General features: G+C 28.4%; 1 protein-coding gene across 2 annotated transcripts in view; it reads right to left on the bottom strand.

The window, feature by feature from the left end:
* LOC107437977 (very long chain fatty acid elongase AAEL008004) overlaps nt 1-14,742 on the bottom strand; it is a 25,679-nt gene extending 10,937 nt beyond the window's left edge. The window contains exons 1-5 of one of the 2 annotated variants that reach the window (XM_043050817.2): nt 14,437-14,742; nt 9,649-9,839; nt 6,981-7,061; nt 5,133-5,189; nt 2,759-2,864 (exon numbers count right to left, since the gene is read on the bottom strand). In XM_043050817.2, coding sequence (XP_042906751.1) covers nt 2,759-2,864; nt 5,133-5,189; nt 6,981-7,061; nt 9,649-9,839; nt 14,437-14,491 — 490 coding nt within the window. In that variant the 5' untranslated portion in view covers nt 14,492-14,742. Of the gene's footprint in view, nt 1-2,758; nt 2,865-5,132; nt 5,190-6,980; nt 7,062-9,648; nt 9,840-14,030; nt 14,235-14,436 lie in introns of those variants that run through there. The other variant, XM_043050818.2, reaches the window with a different exon arrangement.
* Nucleotides 14,743-25,974: the final 11,232 nt, after the last annotated feature.

Below are 25,974 nucleotides of genomic sequence, written 5' to 3'. Positions count from 1 at the left end.
ATAAATCCATATTTTTACTATATTTGTGTTGATTTTTTAATATAATTTTTAATTTTCACAAAATAGGTACCTCTCAGAAAAACCCAGACAGACCCCTGAAGTATTCTTTAAATTCTCTATTTGATCTAGTCTTTAAATTTTAATCATGCATTTCTTTCAAAACAGTTGCTATGCATTCAAAGCCATGTATTATAATGAAAAATTATTTTAGTTAGAGTTTCTAAAATATTGTTACAACATAGTTTTAATATTAAGTTAATTTGATTGAACATTTATAATTTTTTTTAATCATAAATTAAAGTTCTTACAGTGTATTTGAATAAAAATCAAAAAAATCTGATTTAAATCAAAAAAATCCGATTTAAATCAAAAAAATCTCGAACTCTGCTTTACAATAGTAATTAGTACATTAAGAGGTAAACCTACACTACTGTATTAATATTTTAGTAGAAAACAAGTCTGAACAGTGTTACTGTAAAATATCATAAAAGTATCTCTCAGATTCATAAGATCAAACAAAGTATATTTTGATACTTATTTACAATGAGAACCTCATAAAAATATAAGGAAAGAGGTAATAAAGCTTTTGTCAAAAAATCTTTCTGGCACTTATAAAAACCACATGATTCCAAGCATGGAACTTTTTACTGTAATAATTAGTACATTAATATTTAAGTGGAAAACCAGAATAAACAGAGGTATGCTAGAAATCATAAAAGTACCTCTCATATTAATGAGGAACAAACAACCACAATTTTAAAAGTCCATAGAGATATTGACTATTACTTTATTATTTTCAAATAAGATATTCAAAAACATAGCTGCCAACCCTTCCGCATTTTTACTTATTTTAGCAATTTTTCCACTGCATAAGATAAAATTTTCAGCAATTTAATTTGCCTGCCAATAGCTTTATTTTCTTTAATTCAGATGTCGCTATTCCTCTTGCAGTGACCTTGGGGAGTCTGCTTGCTGTGATCCTCACTCCAAGGTGTGACGGATTTCTCTTCTCATCTATCTATGAGGGGAGGAATTAAAATTTCTTCTGTGAGAGTGCTCCCTGTTATCACGTGATTTCCTGTATGCCAACACGAAAGCAAAGGTTGAAAGAAAATGGCATGCGTTAAAAAGAAATAGCGGTGAAAATATTTTCTCATTCAATTAATCTCGTTACTATTCATTTATTATGGCTGAACAAAAACAATACACACAAGCCTTTAAGGAGACTTATTCTCTTAAACTTCCATTTCCTTCTAGATCGAATCTTGGAGTACACAATCTACGTTGCAACATATGTAAAAATGACTATAGCATCGCGTATGGTGGTAAGACTGATATAGTCAGATAAGTAAAATTGATGAAACAGCAGAAGAACAAAGAATTTTTTGGTTCAACAAAGATAGTTTCTTTTTTTCAAATGAGTATTAATGAGGAAACCATTATAAAAGAGACAAATACTAAATATATCTTCACAACATTTTCAGTAGAACATAGTTTACTGATAACGCTGGAAAACTTTTTAAAAAGATATTTCATAATACTGATATAGCAAAGAATTATAGTTATGGCAGAACTAGGAGTTCAAAAGAATGTTTGATTAACGTAAAAAGTGCTACTAAAGCATCCTTAAAAAATATATTTTTTAAATAATGTAATTCTTTTTATATATATGCAATACACATAAATAAGATATATATATAATTAAGTTTATATACATGTAATATTGCATACTATAGATTAAATGTTATGTTTCAATGAAACTTAATGTTTATGAGACTTAAAATATTTTACCTTTCCATGTAATCAAGAACTAATAAATGAATATTATTGTGCCATCAAGTAGCTGGTCAAAAATCCTTCTTTTCGTGTTTTAAAAAAAGTTTTCTTTTTTTTTTTAAGCTTCTTATATTATAGTGGATTTAATGAAATAATAAATATTAAAATCTGCTTTATTTTATATAAATGTATTAACATGCAATAGAAATTTTCAGCATTTTTAGACACTTCTTCTGCATTTTTTTTTCTCAATCTTCTATTTTATTTATAACCAGGGTTTGGCAACTACGCAAAAGTGATACAGTTACTGATAACTTAATTTTCGCAATAATAAAAAACTATCAGAAAACTATGCGGATTTATCAAAAAATCAACATGATCCGCCCCCCCTTAATATGTCAGGGTGCGTAATCAGGGTCACTGGGCATGCAGGGTGGAGTTTTTTAGTTAAAGGGTGTGGCGTAACTACCACTACAAATATTAAATACCAAATCACTAGTATATAAGATACGTTTGTTCAGTTTTTTCTTTCATTTTTTGTTTATAGCATTTCGCTCATTTTTTTCTTCTTAATTTTTGTTTATTGACCAGGAGACTTTATTTACTTCATCGGATTTTTTTTCTCTTTCCTTTTTCTTTGAGCAATATATTTTTAAGCAAATCAATTGCTTAATGTGAACCATCCAATAATGTTGACAAGTTCATATCACGTTCGCAGGTCACCATTGTGGGGATATATTTATCGACTACGTAAACCTTCATCTACCAAGAGGTACTATTTGATAGATGATGGTTGACATAGTCCATAAATATAATTCCCCACAAGGGTAAATGAGGCAGCCCACAAACCCTGCCTAGAATGAACCCTGACCTTACTCAATATTAACACCCTTAGATCCAGATAGAATAATTTGATAATGTCACTGGAAAAATAAATCTATCATTTTAAATTCTAATATCTATCCAATGGATGCAAAATTACCTGGAGTGAACTTGAGGCCAAACCATACACTCATAGGCAATATTCCATGATGAACTACATGTAAGGTGGTAATTTGATTGAATTTCTTCCTCATAACAAAAAATATCTGCAAAGAAAATTCCATATTATTTCAGAAAAAAAAAAGTTATTTTGCTTACAGTTGACAAGTTATATTGTTCAATGGTTATTTACAGAATATCATAAAACATACCGGCTTTACAATTTTAAAAATAATGTGGAACTTACAACCCATTTATTTAATAATTATACTTTGCAGACCACTATAGATCTGCTTAAAGTTATATAGTTGAAAAATATATAGTTGGTAAATGTACAAATTATAACATAATAAAGAAGTAGTACTTTATTTAGGTCAGGTAAGAACTAGACAATGGTTTGGGAAACATCCCTGAGAATGATTTGAAGATATGCCATCATAATTTTGATCCTCTGCAGAGATGGCAAAATATAAAGTAATAAATAAAATAGTAGAGTATAGTTAAAAAGGTATTCAAATAATAGAAAATAAACTTTAAACACTCTAATAATTTATGCAATCAATCTCTTACATAAAAAAAGACAGTATAAACTTTTAAGTTTGCAAGTCAAACTTTAATAAGTGTATTATAAAAAGTATAAAAAATTTCATAAAATAGAATCCTTTCCTATTTTATTATACTAGCCACCTTTGGCAACCAGTTCGGTCAACTTCACTAATCCTTCCGTTCAGGAGTCTTAATGACATTTCAATAATTATTAAGAAAAATACTTAAGACTATACTCAGGATTATCAGTTTCAACTCTTAGCATGGTGTAGAAACCCAAAAAATTGTGAGAAGTTTAAGGACATGGGCTAGCCCATAACTTCCTAAACACATGCACCAGAGCTTCACTTGATACAAAAAACATATCCTTGATTTTTCCAGATCGATAAATTTTTTTGATTTCTCCCTATTCAATGACCCAGGGTTCTCCTCAAATCAATGATTGCAATAAAAGAGTTTAACTGTACACATATCGATCCTTAAATAAAGAAAAATTATCAAAATAAGGAATATTATAGTCATTTATAGCATTAATCCTGTTTACCTAAACCAAAAAGGTATGCAACACTACACTAAGATATAGTAATTGAAGGTCTAAGATTGATAAAATTTTTTGATTTCTCCCTATTCAATGACCCAGGGTTCTCTTCAAATCAATGATTGCAATATAAGAGTTTAACTGTACACATATTGATCCTTAAATAAAGAAAAATTATCAAAATAAGGATTATTATAGTCATTTATAGCATTAATCCTGTTTACCTAAACCAAAAAGGTATGCAACACTACACTAAAATATAGTAATTGAAGGTCTAAGATTAGACATATCAGAATTAATGCAATAAAAACAAAAAAAAAAAAAAAAAAAAAAAAAAAAAAGATCTGCTGCAAAATTTAATAGTTGTAAAGTTAAAGATCTTCCAGTAACAGAAAAATAATTTTAAACTATTCTAATACACAATTATTTATGCAATCAAACTAACCTTTATATCAAAAGGTAATATGTATATTATTAGAAACATAGGTAATATTATAAGAACTTATAGAAATGCAGATCGCTCGGAATAGTTTCCTTATATTTTTATTAATTATTTTATTTCATTATTAGCTTTTTATTTTGTCAATAAATAAATCAAATTTAATTTAATATTGCTTTTTCATTAGATTTCAAAGATATATAACAATGAAACAAAATTTCAATATGAAAACTAAAATATTAATTGCATTGCACTATAAAAAGATTTCAACAAGCCTTCTAAAAAATTCCTTGAAAATGAGAGCACTCAAACAAAATAAAGTAAGAAAATATGAAAATAAAGTAAATTGTTTTCTTCGGCTCAAAATCATTATTTTTATTTGAATATAATTATTGCCAATTACATAATATTTATAAGCTAATATTTATATACTAATATTTTTATATTAGCATGCATTTATATACTAGTATATATCTACATTTCAAATAATTTTTTCTCAATATAATACTCAAACATCTACACACGCTTTATAACATGAAAACTTGGTTTCTAGCAGTTTTTAATGGTTTTAATCAGTTTTTTAATGCCTGTCATGTCAAAATTCAGCCCTTATTTAAAGTTAAACTGATGAAATCAATCCTCCTGTATATATATATATAAAAATAGCACTTCACAACTAAGCTTTTTTTTAAAAAATAAAAATGACCAATAATGTATATTACCAAAAGAATTCTAACACTTGATAATTTTAATAAATTTTTAAAATAGTAATAATAAAGAATTATTATTAAAAGATCTACTAGAACTATTTTTCTATTGTTTTTTTTTTCCCTCAATCAATTCAATACTTACTGTATCTGTAAACTCTACCATCTTTGATATATAAAACCACCAGCAAACTTTCAACATCTGAAATAAATTAAAGCAATAATCAACCAACAATCAAAATCATGAACAACAAATACGAGAATATAATGAAACAGATTTCATTAACATAATCTTAAAAACTTCTCATCTCAATTGAAATTATATAAACACATTAAAGTAGCATTCATAATGTTTTTGTAGTATTTAACTACAAAAACATTATGATGCAATAAATCAGTTCAAACTAAGGAGGGCAAGTTTCTCCAAAGGTGGAAAAAACTGCCTCAAAAGAAATAAATTTCTTCCAACCTAAGTGGAAAAGTTTTTTTTTTTTTTAACTTTTGAAAATTTTTTACCTTCGATGTTTTACATAAAGTATAGTAAGTAGAACTTAATCTTATAATTGTATCAAAAACAATAATAACATTTTAGAAATACAATTAAAACTAACAAATCACAACTACAAATAACATACTGCTTTCATAATCAAATACTGTTAAATATGATAATCAAAAACCTATTAGATAATATGTTGAAGATACTTCTGAATAGGTATTTTTAATAGACATTTCATTTCCACATAATCATAACATTATTAATCATAATTTATGAAATTTGAACAAAAATGTTTAAGTTTGAATGTTTATTAACAAATTAATGAATTTCCATTAATGAATAATTGAAAAATTATAATTTTTCAACCTTTTTGTTATACTAAACTGAAAATTCTTAAAAAAAAATAATGAATTTTTTTAACTGCATTTTTTTTTTATGTAGAGTATTTATTTTAATAAACCAATGTTACAATATATAATAGCATAGTAATTTTGTTTACAATATAATAACTTCAATGTATTATGCTTAGAATTTACAAATATAACTTCAGTATAAAATTAGTTCTCGTAATTTTATTGTTAAATAATATCTTAAAAAATAAATTTATGGTATAAAAATTCTGAAATTCTGTATTCCATATGGTATAAAAATTAGCATCTAAAATAGCTATAAAATAAATTAATATTCCAAAAACATTATAAAAATTAAAACAGTAAAGGAAAATCTTAGTTTTTCTTTTCATTTGATTCTAACTAAAAACAGGATATTCAGTAAACAGAAAAAAATATAAATACACATATTAATTGAGGTATAAATGTACATATTAAAGAAAATAAGAATAACTTAAATCCAAATTAAAAATATTTTATTTTTATGCAATATAAGTTTTAAAATTCTTTTCAAAACAATAAATATAAAACTATTCTTATAATATTTATCACCAAGCAATAGCATCGGACATTTTTAGTTTTTTCCATTTGAGCAGTTTCTTATATTTTTTTTGGTTTCTTCTGTTTTTTCCCCCACTTTCTTCCAGTACAAAATAAACAAGTGGGAAAGAAAAGAATCATCTTACAACTTTGTTCCTAATATTAAATGAATGAAATAACTAAAAACTTACAATAAAATACGAAATAATAACTAAACTATAAATATTCTTAATAAAAAAATTTCAACTTTCTATCAAAATAATTATATTTTACAGAAACTTTTTAGAGGTAATCTAAAAATAAACTCAGATTTACTAAATTGATGAAAACATTTAGGCAGCAATTAAATCTCACATGATTAAAAATATAATAAAAGTAAACTTACTATATACATTATAGTATATTTTAATAGGGTTACATAAAATAATCGTAGAAGTAAAATAATCCATGTGTTGCGTCTTAATAAAAAAAAATAGTGCAATTTAAACATTTTAATAAAATATTTGCAAATAAATAGATTTCCTCTTTATAAATATTTTAAAAAAATAATAAATGAGAATTTACTCACACCAAGTGCTTCAGTACTATTTGAATAATCAACAGGCTGACATTTATAACTGTATGAACCAAACCAACCATAAATTCCAAACTAAAATATAAAAAAATATTGTAATCATTTAAAAGATGAAATTTTTAAAGTCATCTTATAAATAGAAACAAAACAACAAAAACTTGTTTTAAAATCTCAGTGACAGAAAATGAAAAAATATTCATTTATTTATAATTTGTATTAAAAAAAATGTAAATTGGGTACTTTCCGTTAGCCGGGCGTAAGCAAAAAGTCGCAAAAAAATGTAGAACACGTTCAACTTATTTTAATTTTATTTACTCTTTCAAACACTGATAAAAATGGATGTTCACAAAAGAATTAAAATTAAATAGTTGAATTTCCTTGAGCTCAACTAACTGAAAATGCCATAAATTATTTTTAAAAATAGTATACAGATATAACCAGCTTTATATGTGCTGCTATATATTTTCAATTCCTCTCTCATGTAATACAATTCCATTGTGTAATTTTTTCTAAGTTATCTATCCCAATGAAGGATTTTATTAAATAATTGAAGTAAGGTATATTTCTTAAGTCTTATACAAACTATTGCAAGGATCTACAAATACAAGACATTGAAAAGAAAAAAAATTGTAGGTGTGCCCAGAGTTTTAGATAAATTTAACCTCCTTCTTAGCATAATATCAGACTAAATTAAGCTTAAAATTCAACATTCCTATAAACTTATACCTTCATTGCTTGCACTATAGTATTCTGCACTGATCTGTCCATAAATGTTTTTATACTATGTCCATGTTATATTAAGCAGGCATATTCGACAATCTTGTAGTTTGTTCTAAAATTATACTTTTAACAACTTTATTTTTACTGGGGTCTGTCTAGTTTTTTCTGAGATCTACCTATTTTATGAAAATTTAGACATAATTTGTGAAAATTAAAAAATAAACACAAAAATATGGTAAAAATACTGATTTAACGTTTCTTATGGGATTCAAAAATAAAATTTTAAGATAAAGTATTTTGTGAAACTACCGTTTTCCCTAAAGTTGAATTTGTGAAGGTACCGCTAAACGGTAGTAAATTTGGCCAGGACAGGCCCCTGGTTTATAACTCATTAAATTAGAAATACTATTTCCTCTATGTGATACTATAATGTTTTATTTCTTAATAAGAGTTGTTTTCTGTTTCTTAATAAGAGTTATTCTATTTCTTAAAATGTACACATTTTTTAAGGTGTCAGAAGATAAAACAAATTTTGGAGAAATAGCTATATATATAAAAAGAAATAGAAGTGTTATAAATTTTAAGATGCTGAGAACATTCAAATTTTTTTGCTACAACTATATGGTTAACTATATTAATACAAATCCCAAATATGATCAAGACAAGGTTTGTTTGAGGTTTATAATATATATATCAGGGGTCAGTCTAGGACAAATGTACTACCGTTCAGCAGTACCTTCACAAATTCAACTTCAGGAAAAAAGATAGTTTCGCAAATACTGTTAAAAAATCAGGTTTTGAGATTCTCCTCCCGACTTTTTTAAATTTTATTTCTGTATCCTAGTAAAAAACTATAAATCCCTGGTTAATTATACATTGCTTGCAATGATACCCTCCGAGGATTGCTACTAAGATGTAGTATAAAAATTTTATTCCCTCCCAATGCTTGGCTAAGAGCATGCCAAGATCCCGAAATGCTGCGGGAGAAAAGGAGGTCAGTGCCTCGGTTCCTCAATTGAGGTGGAAGAAAAGGCGCTAGTACGATGCAAAAAAAGGGGGAGCTTTTGCTACCTGTTCCCAGCTGCCACCTGGGAACAGGTAGCACGTGTTTGGTCAGAGAGTGTGAGGAGCCTAATCAGACGCTTATAGCGAGTGTTCTCCGTAGTTTTTTTTAAAATGAAATTTTCTTTATTCTAAGAGATCTTTATTTTTTTAAGAAACTTTTTTTGTGAAACCTTTTTCTGTATTACCTAGTCTTCCTCATAATGAAAATAACTTTTAGTGCTACTATTGTTAAAGACATGTTTTTATTAAATTCAAGTTGAAATTTACTATAGACAATGATTTTTATGGACTTTTAAAGTTGGATACAATTTTAAGTCTAAAATTTCACAATAGCAATTAATTGTTTTTGAATATATGGGGGAAATTATGTAGAAATTTACCAGTCATAAAGGAATTTCATTTGTTGTGACAATTCTTACTTTACCATATTTTTGTGTTGATTCTTTAATATAATTTTAAATTTTCATTGTGTGTATATATATACACACACAGGGGTCCGTCCAGGTCAAATTTACCACCGTTTAGCGGTACCTTCACAAATTCAACTTTAAGAAAAATAATAGTTTCACAAAATACTTTTCTTTTAAATTTTATTTTTGCATCCCGTAAAAAACGATAAATCTATATTGTTGTGTTCATTTTTAAATATAATTCTTAAATTTCACAAATTATGTCTAAATTTTCACAAAATAGGTACCTGTCAGAAAAACCTAGACAGACCCCTGATATATATTCTGGGTTCTTTCAAACTCTACAATACAAGAAACAATTTCAGGAATACAAATTAGTAAAATTTTTACATAATATTAGATATAATACGGACATAACATGAAATATCAATACAGAAAATGAATGAAATAATTACCAATACACTTACACCATAAAATATTAAAAAGTTGAATATAACCATCATAAAATTATAAAAAACCATCAACCACCGGATGTCTAAAGGCTCTCTATTTTTCATTAGACTAGGACCAAAGAATTTGACTACGTAAACATATAAGCTACATATAAAAAGCGTGAGAAAAGGACTCTGTGTCATAACCCAATTTGCAACACGAGGATCTAAAATAATTAAACAAATATTAGTAACAAATAGCAGTTATTGAAAATCATTTATGAAAATTCATTGATAACATGTTCACTTTCAAAATGATAAAAACATTAGAAGTTTATAGAAGTACATAAATAATTTTATAACGTTTAGTTATGTTGGAAATTTTCTATATTGATAACTGCATTAAAATGACAAGCAAGAAGCTAAATAAAACTTAAAAGCAAAAATCTTTTCTATATGAATCTATGAACAAAAACCTGACAGTGTCACATAGGCCATTAATGTTGGAAGGAATGGATGGTGATAAGAATATCTTGAAGTTTCAAACTTTATCAAAAAAATGTTTTGCACTAACTTTTACTTAAACTGCTATGAAAGTGTTTACTAACAATATTTTAAAGTACTCTCATAAAAAATTCATTCGAAATAATTAGAAAATTGAATTTTTTGAAAATGATATTAAGTCTATGCAGGTGTAACAAAATTATCAGATTAGAACTAAGGATTGGCAAGATTTTGACAAGTGACAGTTTTCAAAAAAGTATCCTAAAAAAAATAATGAATTGATAAACAAGCAACTTACAACTTGAAAGCTTTTTTTATAATTTAAACTGAAATTTATGAGAGAAATGAATATTCAATGTGTGATTTTTTTTTTTAAAGAAAGGTATTAATTTAAAAAATAATAAAATTAAAATTTGAAACCAATAAAAAATTTATTAATCCACCGGTCTGAAAAAAAATATACCTATAAAATTTAACCAGTTCAGAATAATCCTTACCAAGTACATATTTGAAATAATAATCAGAATGAAACCTATAAATGCAGATAATTTTAATTTTAACAGTGCGCGATTATACTTTAAACAGTGAATAAATTTTTTCAAAATGGAATATGAATGAAAAGGCAGTGTTTTTAAGTGACAGCAGCTTATTTCTTTTTTTTAACAAAAAAAAAGGCAAAGAGCACATTTATAGAGATCAAAGGGCAGGCAGACGCTGCCAAAAACGCTTAGGGCAAATACTGTATTAGCTATTATGAATATAAAGTATTTTTAAATAAACATATATATAAAATTACAAGTAAACAATCATGTTCTTGAATTATTTTAACAAACTTTTTTTCTTCTTTTCTTTTTGACAATTACTCTTAAAAACCCTGATTTTGGTGTAGAAAATATTAAATATTATTTTTAAAAAAAAAAATTTCAAAATTGCAATTTATCCAATCATTCATTTGTTCAACCATTGAAAAAAAAAATACAAAAAGCAATCATCTATAAAAAATAAAAAAACTCTTAACAATCATCTTTTTCATTACCTAGGTGTAAAAATAATTTCTATTTATTTTCATTTTAACTACTTCTTTCCCCGAAGTATGCGATTACAAAAAGTTAGTTTTGAAACCCTCTGTTATATGAATAAGACTGGAATTCGTAACTACTCTTTCTATTTTAATGATAGGGTGCTTAGACTGGAATGTAGATGTACTAAAACTATTATAACATAATAAAATAATATGTAATTAGGCAATTTATTTTAATAAACTTACTTTACTCAACGGTGATTGTAACTTAATTAAACACTGGAATTGACTAATCGAAAAATTATTAACTCAATTAAACAATCATATTTTTTGTAAATTATAATTAATTTAGTCATAACAGAATATATTTTGCTCGTGATTTATTGGAATCATTCATGTGCATTATAAACGGGCATTCTCAGAGCCTAATATTTCCTTAGAACAAAGTTTTCTTTAAATCAAAATTTCCCCAAAATTGTAAATTTTTGTTTTTATTTATCACAATAACTCTTTTTCAAAATATTTTTGCAATGAAAAGAGTATGTAAGAAAAAAATTTATTTAATTTTACCCGATTCTTGAATTGAGATCAAAATATACTGAACTAATAATAAATTATTTAATTAAATTCCAGGTCCTTCTCATAAACTTAAGGAAATTAAACTAATAATTACTTAAATGGACATATGTTTTTTCAACAATGAAAAATTTTGCAAAGCAGTATTTTTTAATATTAAAAAAATTTTGTATGAGCTTTTTAAATTGAAAATTTTCCAATGGCTGCCTGAATTTCCGCAAAAACCTCACACGATCATACAAATTCTACTCCAGCGCATGTAAGTAATAATAATAAATATTGTGAATAAAAAATAAATTTTATAAGTTAAGATCAGACAATTATTGGCAAACACTTCAGTTTTACTTAATCTAAAAAATCTCACTAAATTTTGGCATTAAAAAACTCAAATCAACATTTAGATAGATAATTATTAACTCATAGTTATTACCTATAAACTAATTAGTTAAAATACAGCAAATAATATTGATCCTAAAGTATTAAGAGTACCGTGTTTTTAGCAAAACCAAATAGTTTCAATAGTTTTGGCTATATTTTTTTAAAAAAGATAGAAATCATAAATCATAATTATAGTAGCATATAAGAAAATAGTGTGCATCACTTATTATCTAATAAAATGTCCTTAATGACAAAGAAAATTGTCCTATTTTTTGACAGTTTTTCATGTGCAATGCCAAATACCAGTTTTTGACATCCAAAACTCAACCCTGTGTCAACCTTTTGACAGTTTTAACCATGGATAAAGCCATTGTATCAAAAACCCTAAAATGAAAATACTGCATCAAAAATTTTAAAAAAAAAAAAAAAAAAATTTATTAGTCAGTACAAGTATTTCTAAAGTAGATTTTGGTACCTGCACTTGCACTCATCAAGCATTGGCGACAACCAGGTAGTGACAGGAAAAAATTAGAGCTGGCAAAAATCAAGTTTCCTTTTTAAAAAATTTTGGCTAAACTTCCTTTATTTTAAATTTGCAAATTTTTTTTAAAAAAGTATGTTGAGATTTTCCTGAGGATAGCTACAAGTTATACCCTTCAAGTTTGCCTTCGTTTGTGATGTTTCTTAAGAAACACGGCTCAGAAGTTGCCAAAATTTAAGATTATTTTGGTGCAGGTCACGGTTTGAAAAAAGAAATGACTTATTCATAAACTTGGGCTAGCAAGTATTTTTGAAACATCATGCACGATGCTTAGCCAAATCTTTCAACAAAAAATAAGCATCTTTTAAGTACTAAAAAAATATTTTTAAGTACTCCTATACATCAACAAAATCATTTTCAAAGACTTTACATGATCATGATAAAATAACTAGTTTCCAACAAAGAACTCATTTTTTGATTATATAAGCCATTATAAAATGATCAAGAGATTTTTTGGTTCACTATCAGAGGGGGGGGGGAATGAACCCTGTAATAGAGAATATCTTGCAAAAAAGCAACAGAGTTGCACATGAGAGTGCAACAATCTCACTAACCCAGCTTAGCAGACTTACACGCGGACTCGCAAGTATTTCATCAAACATATAAAATTACTGGTGCCTTCATATGCTAAAAAACTTGCGGTACACCAAAACAGATTGTGGTGCAATGAATTGTGAAAACGGTGAATGTGAAAAACATGTGAAATGTGAAAACAATGTGAAAAACACACTTTTACATAATTCATAACGAAAATACATTCCCTTTTCAAAAAGGGAAAATTAAGCACTTTTTAAAAACACCCAATGAAAAAAGCACCTTTAAGGGTTTTTCTCATTACTATAAAAAGAAAATAAGCACCTTAAAGCACTTTTTAAAAATGCTATGCACCATGCCATGGCTTTAAAAACTACAGTACAATCTTAATAATCCAACTGGGATGGACTGCCCAGTTTGCTACAATGAACATTTATGTAAGACTTTACCGAGGAAAGCTTTATGTAAAATCAATATAAAAAATCTAGTTGTGTTAATGAACAGAATTTCTAAAATGCAAAATCAACATTTGCATGTTGTTATATGTTGAAACAACAACTTATAGGATAATTTACACTAAATTCTGAGAGCATTTAAAAACAGCAAGGAGATGTTTTACATTTTGCAAAGGAAAAAAAATTGTAAAAGCCTATAAAATTAATCTTTTGGTTGCATAAAAAAATATGGTCATTTACAACTAATAGTGAAATAGTACGCTAACATAATTTTAAAATTGAGGAATTAGGTACATGGAAATCAAAATTTTGCTTCGAATGAGAAATATAATTGATTTACCACGATTTTTACTAGCAGCGCCAAGAACACACCCAATAAAATACTAGCCCGTTAAATAGAACTACTTACTGCAATAAATTTTCTTCAAAATGCATTGGGTTTTCTAACTCTTTGTATTCATTCTTAAAGATTGAAACTAACTTAAAAATTCCCTTTTTTATATAAAATGAAACGTTTGACACGATTTTCAAATTAAATAATTGTTCAATTCAAAATCGTCATTTCAGAACAATTACTTTATTTATTACAAGTTATTCGAACAAACTTAGAACACTCTTCCACAAATCTCATATTAGCAAGGGAAAGAACATTAATAATATATTAAAATTAATGAGATTTGAAAAAAAAAAATTTAAAAATCCCGGCATTCACGGTTCACTGGTTAATTTCACACATGGGACGTTGTGAATCAGTCTTGTATACACCTAAGAATACTATCACACAAGGTTTGTGAGTGGAATATTAAAAGGCTTACCACCAATTTCATTGAATGTTCTATTATAAAACTGCACAGCATCGTCCCACACCATTTTCGACGAGAGTTAGAGAACGAAATGGCACTTAAACTCGCCGGTAAGTAACCAAAACAAATTGGACACAGGTAAAAATCGCCCAAAAGCGGCGATTTCCTGTCTTTTCAAACACCACACCTGACTAGACCTTGCCTTCAATCAAAACAACAAAACTAAGTAACACCGCTAAAAAGCGTAGACAGCGCCACTAAGCGTTACGTACCGCAAAGAGAAAGCGCGGGCGGAAATCAAAGTAGGATAGAAAAGAAAGAGGAAAATGTAAAGTGCTGAAGTGCCGCAGCAGGGAAGAGCGCTGTTGTGATAAGATTTTTTAAATATTGTTAGCCCTGGGCAATCTTATTGGGTGGATCTGACAAGAACTTATACTTTTTTTTACAGAATTTTCATTTTTACTTTTCTGAAAACTTTTTTTAGGGAAAATGGATAACAGCATAGCATAAATATAAAAAAATTGTCAGCTTTGAATAAAAAATATGATATATATTTTTTTCTTTTTAAATTTATATCAGTAGAGTAGGCAATATCAGCAGTGCTGATATTTCTAGGCGGTGCAAAAGTGCCTTAATAGCTCAATCAAATTGTGCAGGAAAATAGGAATAACACAGAGATAATATTAATAAAAAAAATTAGATCAGCCATATAAGAAATTGTACCAACTAAATAATCTTTTAAATGTGTATTTGTTAATTTTTAATATTTAAAATTAAAAATGATGAAAAAATTATGTAAAGTTTAAGGGTTTAAAAAATTTTACATCTTGTTAAACTATGTGAGTAGAGCAAATTTCAAAATGAGTTAAAAAAAATTGACGAGAAATAAAAATCTAATAATACATTTTTATTTTTTAATCCCCAAAATCAATAAAACAAATTTGATTGTTTTTTCAATTGTGGTGCTTAAAATTGCTTGCTTAACGAGATAATATACATATATATAAATATATTAATGCATATATATAGATATACTAATGCAGTCCCGCAGCGGACTGATCGTTAAGACACGGTTCCCAGCAGATCACCGATGTCAAGCATCACTGGCTGCAGTCAGTGTGCGGGTGAGNAACACAGAGATAATATTAATAAAAAAAATTAGATCAGCCATATAAGAAATTGTACCAACTAAATAATCTTTTAAATGTGTATTTGTTAATTTTTAATATTTAAAATTAAAAATGATGAAAAAATTATGCAAAGTTTAAGGGTTTAAAAAAATTTTACATCTTGTTAAACTATGTGAGTAGAGCAAATTTCAAAATGAGTTTAAAAAAATTGACGAGAAATAAAAATCTAATAATACATTTTTATTTTTTATTCCCCAAAATCAATAAAACAAATTTGATTGTTTTTTTCAATTGTGGTGCTTAAAATTGCTTGTTAACTAACAAATGTCTTTTCATTTGATACCTTACCCAAATTTGCAATTTTAATAATTTTTTTATAATAAGGTTGAAATTTATCTTATTGCTGTTTTCTGTTTTACCTTGTGTAATTTTGCCTTACTAAAATAGAACTTTAAACTATTGTTTAAGGGCATAATTTTTGAGTTAAACATAAAAGTTCCGGTAACATGATCTGCTTAGAATCATTCCGCTTTTTCAAAACTATCTGTGTGGGGGTGTATCAAAAGTTTTCGGAAATAAAACAATTATGTTCTATTGAGTAAATCATACCTTGGTACCTTCGCAAATTTCTGTTCTGAAATTCAATAATTTCTCAAACGCTTAACTCTCAAGGGAAAAAAATGAAATTATGCATATGAAAAAAAAAATTTTTTTTTTTAAAACTTAATTCTGTGAAAGGGACATACTCAGAATTTTCTTGAATAAAACAATTGTGTAATTATATCTCAATTATGTTATTATATCTCAAATTTTTTTCAGCAATATTTAAATGCAATAGTAATGTAGCTATTACAGGACTTAATAAGGCAAAAATCCCAGAAGAAACTGTGTAAACTATAAAACTATGCACTAAAAATGAAATGCGAAGAATTTTAAAGTCACGTTTATTTAATTAAAGCTTACCTAGTTTTTAGAAAGAAAAAAAAAACAATAAATGTAAAATACTCGTCTGCATTTTTCGCTTCATCTGTATTGCTCGTAAATTTTTTAGATAAAACCAAGATAAAAAGTAGTTTTAAGAATAAAATAGCGATACTTGTGTAAGTTGATGATTTAATATTTTTTAATGACTCTTACATATATAATTGCATAATTAAATTTCCTACTTACGTTCATTTTCAATTTTAAATGCAAAAATGAAAAAAATTTTGCCCTTGAATCAAAATCAAACTATATAGAATAAATACAACTCCTTCCTTTCCAAAATACTTTTATTTAATTACTGGCATTAAACAGTTGATCCGTATCAAATATTCAGCTGTACCCTTGTAATTTTGCACCAAAGCCAGAAGACAAGGAAAACTCTTGGAGCACGCAGAAAGAAACTCAACTTCACTTTTTAAGTTAAATTAGTCAAATAAGTTAAATTTAATCTGTATTTGCGTTTCGTAAAAAAGAAAACCTCTTATGCTTAGCTCGGCGACAAGTTGACTCCAATTTCTGATCCATCAATGACTAGGGATATTTACTGAAGCATATTTACCATTTGCTGTAACGGATGATAAGTTCTGGATTTTTAAATAACAATTATTATAGCAAAATTTTAAAATTAAATCAAGGTAGCATTAAGCAATTTTTATTATTATTATTAATCTCACATTTTACACAAGGAGATCCTTTCAACTAAAGAAAACCTCAGACATACCTCAAGACCTCAGGGGGAAAAAAGGAGAATATAGAACGCAAATGAAAATCGAAACAAAATTCTTTATTATGTAATAATGGTCAACTACGAGGGTTGCTATTTATATTTCTGGCCTAATAGTGAAAAAACAAATATGTAGGATAGAAATTGGTTTTATTGTTTTTCAAAATATTCTCCATGATGATCAATACACTTTTGCATGCGTTTGAACCAATTTTCAAAGCACTTTTTCCAGTCCGATTGAGGTAACTCCAAAACATGCGTTTTGAATGCATCAACCGCTTCTTCGGGGGTCGAAAATCGTTGTCCACGTAATTTATTTTTGATGTGTGGGAATAAGAAGAAGTCATTGGGTGCCAAATCAGGGCTGTACGGCGGATGACCCATCAGTTCGATCTTTCGCTCCGTCAGAAATGCCTTTGTTTGAGTCGATGTGTGAGAGCTCGCATTGTCATGATGAAGAATGATTCGCCTGTTCTTCTGCTTTTTTCGAATTTCTCCGATGACTTCTGGCAAACAAATGGTCGTGTACCATTCAGAATTGACCGTCCTGCGTTGCTCTAACGCCACTGTTGCCACATGACCGTTAATGCCGAAGAAACAGGCAATCATTTGTTTCGATGTGCTTCTTCCTCGAACAACTTTTGTTGGTTTTGCCTCGTCTTGGAAGACCCATACAGTTGATTGCTGTTTTGTTTCCGGCTCATATGCATAGATCCATGATTCGTCACCTGTGTAGATGTTATACACAGCCTTTGATGTACCTTGAACGTATTTTTCCAACATTTCCTTGCACCAATCGACACGAGCCTTTTTTTGAGCGTTTGTCAGATTATGCGGGATCCAACGCGAACAAATTTTTTTTACGCTCAAATGTTCATGCAATATTTTATTGATGCTAGTCATACTAATGTCCAAAGACGCCTCTATCTCACGGTATGTCACATGACGATCTTGCTTTATCAGTTCACGCACAGCATCGATCTTTTCTGGCACAACAACGGATTTTGGACGACCTGCACGGGATTCGTCCTGGATCGAACATCGACCACGATTAAATTCGTTATACCAATTTTTTACAGTGCTGTAGGATGGCGCTTTATCGCTGAATAAAGAATTAAGTTCATCGAAGCACTCTTGTCTTGACAATCCACGTCGAAAGTTATGAAAAATAATGGCACGAAAATGTTCACGATTCAATTCCATTTTTTGAAAGAGAAGAACTTTTCAAATTACTGTCAACAACACAAATGAAGCTATAATGGTAAATCGTCTGCTGAATTTATGTTTAAAAATATCAAACTTTCGATTAAAATCGTCTGCGGTCGCCTAGCAACAAATACTGTTGCCAAGGCCAGAAATATAAATAGCAACCCTCGTAAAACATTTAATTCTTCCAAAACGATATACAAAAGAGTGACGATACAGACAAATGGTGACTTTACAGCTTTTCTTTGTTAAAGCTTTCATTCTTGAAAAGGGTACGGCTAAATAAGTAGCACCTGTACTTAGAGTGAAAAACAACAGAATTTTCGCCTATTTTTGCTATTAGCTGAGGAAACATGTATTTATTTTTACTAATTTATTTTATTTATTTATTTTTCTGTAATGCACAAATTTCTTATAAAAAAAGGTAAAAGAAATTCTCAATACAGAAATTCTCGATCTCTCTAATTCTCTCTCGGAAATCCTCAAGATCACGAGAGCAGCGGTTCCTGATTTTTTTCAGCTATGGAAACCTAAATGATCAACCTTTCGGCGGAACCCCGACATGATAAAGATAATTGCGAACATATAAACCAATAAATTATTGTTTTATTTGAAAATATTTAATCAGAGGAATGGACCTGTAACGGCTCAGCGGGTAGACCACTCGCCTTCCAATGATGTTCGTATCCTAACGATGACTGGTCGAAACAAAAGTGTTGGTGTAAAATATTCTCAATAGTAGACGGATCATGGGTTAGATTCCCCTTGCCGTCAGGCTAATTGTGGGACTTTTTCGTGGTTTTCCTCAACATGTAAAGCGAATGCAGGTTGATTCCATCAAAAAACCCTCATCAAAGGCAAATTGCTACCAATATTTGATCTAAGAGTTCCCTTGTCTTCTGGATTGGGTTCGAAATTACAAGGCTACGGGGTTGAAAATTCGTAGTCGTAAACTCGAAATTGGGTCGGCTGTTTAACGACGGTTGCAAAATTAAAGGAATGAGAGCCGCGGTGGCTCAGGGAATAGAGCACTTGCCTCCCAATCACTTGACTCCGGTTCAAATCCCACCGATGGCAGGTCCATACGAATTTCGCACACGAATCGCAACGAACACAATGCTGACGTGAAATATCCCCAGTGGTAGACAGATCGTGGGTTTTAGAGTCTCCTTGCCATCGGGCTAACCTTGGATGTTTTCTTTTTTTCCTCTCCGTGTAACGCAAATGCGGGTTAGTTATATCAAAAAGTCCTCCACGAAGGCAATTTTTGCCGAGTATTTTATCCAGGACTTACCTTGTCTTCTGGATTGGGTTCATAATTACAAGGCTACGGTATGGGAAATTAGTAGTCGTAAACCCAAAATTGGGTTTTCTGTTCAATGACGGTTATAAAATTAAATAAAATAAAATTAACATTAGACTGGCTACAATATTACAAATTTGCCCCTCATATATTTCATGACTAAGAAAATTAATGAATGCGGACTGTCTGTTAAAGCTTCTTCACTTTAAAAGTTGTATTCTTATTCCTTAAAATCTCTTATCACTTTCTCCCATTGGCAAATCACTGTATTTTACAACAGTTATAATGGCAGTAATAAATGTGCTAGTGCTCTTGAAATGAATAGTTCCGTTCCTCAAGAAGCTATGAAGCTGCTCATTAAAATTATTAACAAATTGCTTTAATAAGTAGTACTCATTATTCTTAAGTCATATGTAACTACAGTTCCCATAACGGTAGGACGTATTAAATAATAAATAAAAAATAATAATTTCATGTCCTAAGAACTATAAATCAGTTCTGTTGACTTCAATGTTTTCGCGTTCAAGTTATCTTTGCTTCCTTAAAATGTTTTAATGATTGTAACCTATATTGGTAACAGACTGCATGCTAAAGTTGTCTTAATAATGGTAGGAAATATGCTCTTTGACAAAATTGATTTCAAATCCAACAGACTTAGACTTTTGCTTTTGGGCAAGTTAGTATAGAATACGCAACTTTCTCGGTGAATACCAATAGAAAAACAGGTGTTTTAGCAGAAAAAATAACAGTTTAAGATAAAATTTTTAATGAGTTGTACCCATTTGAAACAGACTGTATATTATTACTTTTGCAATAACAGTAAGAAAAGTTCTCCACCTGAAATAAATGATTCCATATCCAACCGACCAAGGGTTCTGCATTTGAGCAAATTTGTGTAGAAATTCCTCCTTAATAATTTTCTCATTGAATAACAAGAGAGAAACTGGTGTTACGGAAAGAAAAACAACCTTAAAGAGCATCCGAACGCTCATTCAGTCATAAATTAGGTCAACTACAAATTATTTTAGAAATTTATCAGTAAGGATACTTTTTATTTTGCAAAATGTTTTAATGAATGATGCCTATTAGAACAGACTGTATATTATTATAGTTAAATCGCCTAAAGAAAAGTTCCGCTCTTGAAATAAATCATTCCTCATCCAACCGAGCTAGGATTTTGCACTTAAGCAAGTTCGTACTGAAATTTCTCCTCAGCAACTTTCTTATTGAATAACAAAAAAGAACTGGTGATTCATTTGGAAAAACAACAGATTAAAGAGCTTCATTAGATGTCTCAAATCCTAGGCCGGTTTTAAATGACATCAACTGTAATTAAGTAATTTATAGTTAAAGTTTATTTTTACTTAAAAACGTCTTAATGAGTAGTATCCATTTTTAATAAACTATTTGTTATTACATTTCAATAACGGAATTTCTTTTCTTAAAATAAATTATTTCGTATCCAATCGACCTTGGGGTTTTGCACTTAGACAAGTTCGTACTGAAATTTCTCCGCAATATTCAACTTTTTCTTGGAATAGCAAAAAACTAATGCTTTTTCAGGAAGAACAATAGGTCAGAAAGCGTCTTTAGACGTTGCAAACTCTCAATTGGTTAAAAATTACATCAATTATAGTTTTTTGAAATAATTCATTGCTCCATTTACTCAAGCGCTTTTCATTTTTGATTTTCCCCATTTTTGCTTTCAACAATAAAATAATGGCATTTTTTCGCCTCTTTAAGGAAATAATGAAAAAGTGATGAACTGGATTATAATCTCGATAACTGTAGCTTTCCAAATAAAACGTTGTACAAGTATTTCTTTCACGAGTAACACTCTATAAAATAGAAAACGATGAGTGAAAAAAATGAATATATTACAATGTCTATTTTCCTATTTTTAATTTTTTTTTTCTATACAAAATAGCGTGATGTAAATTTCAAACCTGGTTATACAATTTGCCTTAATGTAGCAATTATTAAAATATGAAACTAGCTCTAAGACATTGAGAAGTAAAATTGTTATATAAGATCATTTAACATAATCTTTATTTCAATACAGTTCTAAGGAGTTTTTATATATATTGTGCAATTTTTACTGTGCGCTTACTGTTCTTATTGCAAATTTGTCCCTGTTATGTCCCCACTTGTCCAAAGTGTGATACTTGTACACTTGTTGATAGTGGGATACTTGTGAGTTTCTATACAGTTTTGCTTCTAATATTCTATTAGAACATTAATTGTGTGTTTCAAATCCATTCATAATAATTAATAATTTTAATAATAATAATTAATAATGACTCATAATAATAATTTTAAGTACTTATGAGATTTTCTAACAGACTTGTTTCTAGCATTCCAAAAGGTTAATAAAGACGAATTTATATTTAGCATAATACTTAAGAGTTTGTATTTACAATTTTATAAGAAATTTATGTGTGACTACACAATCCTAAGTTAGTTCTTGACAATTCTTATTGACACCCATCCGTACTATTTAATAGAAACCTAAGACATTAAAACATATTTGAAGAACATTACTTGTCAGTTTCTTTTCAAACTAGTCACAATGAACATTAAACCAAACAAGTTCATGTTTTGTAACTAAAAAGAATACTATTTGTTTCCATGTTTAGATCAATTATGACCTACGCCTTTCCGGGATGCTGTAATATTACAAAGAGTGAGCTTTAAACACTCACTAACCAACAGAATATTTTTCTAAGAAAAATAACAAATGCGAGATGGTATCAAAGGAACGGTGATATTCACTTAGACCTTGGAATTGAAAGATTAAGATAGATTCTTTAACAAACTGAACAGAAACTTTTAAGACAAAACGCTGAATTGTGAAGCTGCAAATTTTAATCGAATTTTTGATTATGAAATTCTCATGGAAGACGCCTCCCAGAGGCCAATTGCCCTTTTTTACAAATGATTCAATGATGAGCATTTGAATAAAGTTCAATGGTGCGTACATAAACTTTTTCTTGGCGATATTGTCAAAGAGTTGTACGTAATATATGGCAATATTCACATTGAATAGAGAGTTGAATTAACAACACATTTTATTACCAAATAAATATTTGACTAAGCTTTGATCTTTATGCATGACTCAATTTACATTTGAATATCAAGTTGAGTTATCAAGAAATTATATTGGGATTTATTCTGTTCGTTGTAATATATATAGTCAAATATGATATAGAGTTGAACATATTTATATGATGACTTTCGTTGAGGAAGAATTCATTTTCCTAATCTTACACTTTTATTTATTTTCTAAGCACAGTCTGAATCATCCATGATGATTTTAATTTGGTTATGTGCCCATTAATTAATCTCCTGTTTTTATTTCTAGATTACACAGACAGCGAGGACTTCCACACCACAAGTACCTTGATCAAAGGATGAATTAGTGAAAAAAAAACTGAAAAGTAAATTCAACTGAATAAATGGTTCTTATGCCATGCTCTTAGGTATCATGATAAAACTACCAAATTTTATAACATATTATGAAATCATATTTTCTTGGTGTTAGTTTTACCGAAATATTTACCAAAGAGCTTCGGTAAAAACAATTACCTATTTTTTTCTTGCTCCCATAGAGCCACATACACGGTTTTTCTATATTCTGGTAGTTTTGACCATACTTTTTTTTCAGTGAGAAATTGAGTTAATTTTGCATTTTAATTTTAAATAAAATATCATTATATTTTTGGAAAATATCTAATGATATGAATATTTTTCTACTGCATCAATTTGTAAAATGCGATATGCAAGGATTTTAAATTAATGTTTAAATTAAGCATATAGTTCTATGCCAAATAGATAACGATTCTTGAATCTTTTAAACGCGAATTATTATTATTATTCCTGTTATTGTTATTCTCAAGTTTTTACGATTCTTATGCTCTTTGTACTCTTTGATAAAACAATGGAAGACGAAGAAAAATAAGTCTCCAATATATTTTTAATTTCTTGCTTTTATTTATTTTGTTTATTGAGTTATTAATTTCTGTGTTTATTAATTAAAGACTATAGCTAAACCTAATTCAACAAAATTACAAATTTTAATGAAAACCAAAATCTCGTTTTTAAACAAAAACTGACATTTTTCACAAATATCTTCACGTCAGTATAATATTCACCTGCATTTTTTTTTCACTAGTATCTTCACCAACAAATTACTTACACATATCTTACCTTAAAAGCTACTACTTTAAGATAAGAATGGTTACAGTCACTTTCTTAGTATTCTATCGAGAAATTTTTTTATTTATTTACTCATGAATAAATTGGTATTGCTTAATAAACCACTACAGTGCTTCAAACAAAGTAAGAGATATGAAGATAAGTCTTAAAAGCATCGTTCATATTGAGTAAAAACTTCAATAGAAAGCTTTACCGCATATTTAGATGATAAGCTATCAAATTCATTTTGATAAATTTAAATTGAAATGTTTCTATAAAGATTAAAATCATCAGGAAATATATTTTCGATTCGAAGGAGTTCAAAGATTGTTCCTTTTTCTATTTTTCAATTATATTTCTTTATTTTTAGTAACTGCTCGTGCGATAAACACTTATAATATTCACTTTATCAAATCAGTTAAGAAAATTGCTTAGTAGCATATCTTAATATATTTCCGATATGATGCGCAATATTATTTTATATTTGTAACTTAAAATAGTTAATGATATTTTTTTTAATTTTTAAATTTACAAGAATTGTTTTTCTAAATCAATTCGTTTATGAAGCTGTATTAAAAGCCCTCAAAGAAAAATCATTTATATACAGGAGGTTTTGAAGATTTTTCCCCACTCTTAGGCAGCGATTTTCTTTTTTTGCTACTAAATTCTTATGGCAACAAAATTCAATTTGGCTTTCTCATGTAAGGAAATACTTGATTTTTTATAAATTCAAGCATTTCTTGCTTTAAAACATGCAATAAAATAAATAAGTTTTAAAAATGCTTAGTTTTTTAGCTACTTTTTTCCCTAATTGGGTACTTGCAGCTCGAGAAGAAGTAAAGTGATTATGCATAATCATGTGATTTAAATCCGATTACCTGTTAGCGACTCTACGCGAGTGTGTCGAACCTGATTGACTTTTGAATCGAAAACGACGATGATCTCACTTGCAGGTACCAATTATTCAATATCCTAACTAGCTAAATATCACTCGACAATCACGATTTATTTTAACAAAATACTTTGATTATATTTGCTCATGAGTAGGGGAGAAACGAGCGCTTCACCCCACTTCGGATCGATGGCCTCTCGTCTATAGGACGAGCGCTACACCCAACTTTCTCAGTATAGATGAGAGTTCAACCCCAATGATAAGCTCTTAGTAAGGATGATGCAGCATGACTCATTAAGTAACATGGTTTGGACTTAAAAAATGCTTCTTATAAATTTTGGGTACTTATTTCTTCACAACTATGGATATATTTGAAAAATTTGACGCTAACTTTCTAATCTGAAACAAGTTTCAAATGAATTTTTCATTGCCAATAATTATAAAAAATTTGCAAAATGCACCTTTTTTGTTTTTTTATGTCTGCTCATAACGTAGCACTGTTTGGACTAAAAATTTACTTCTTAAAAATTTTGAGTACTTATTTCTGGACACATATAGATATTTTTGAAACAAATTGCCTCTCATCTTATAATATGAAACAAGATCAAAACTGTTTCCTCATTTCAAAAAATGTTTTAAAAAAATCGTGAATCGTTATTTATTACTTTAATTACACATGCGTGCTTTTAGCGCGAGTAAACAAATTCTCCTTGAGTTTTCAGTACTCATTTCTGGAAATATATTGGTATTTTTGGGAAAAAATGTAATCTGAATCAAGTTTTGTAATCTGAAACAAGTTTCAAATGAATTCCCCATTGCAAAAAATTGTAAAAACTTCGCAACATATTTCATTTTGTTAACTATATTAATGCTCTTAACGTAGCATGATTTGGACTGAACGAATGCTTCTTAAAAATTTTAGGTATTTATTTCTTCACATCTATGTATATCTTTGAAATATTTGACTATCATTTTGTAATTTGAAACAAGTTTCAAATGAATTCCTAAATTCTAAAAATTAAAAAAAAAATTGCAAAATGTCCCCCAATATGTTAACTATAAATATGCTCCTAATGTTTGTAGTAAGCAAATCCTTTACTTTCCTAAACTTTAAATG

Source organism: Parasteatoda tepidariorum, chromosome 9 (genome assembly GCF_043381705.1).
Source record: "Parasteatoda tepidariorum isolate YZ-2023 chromosome 9, CAS_Ptep_4.0, whole genome shotgun sequence".
Classification (NCBI taxonomy): domain Eukaryota; kingdom Metazoa; phylum Arthropoda; class Arachnida; order Araneae; family Theridiidae; genus Parasteatoda; species Parasteatoda tepidariorum.
The sequence above is the reverse complement of the archived record's forward strand: the minus strand, read 5'-3'. Positions and strand labels throughout refer to the sequence as shown.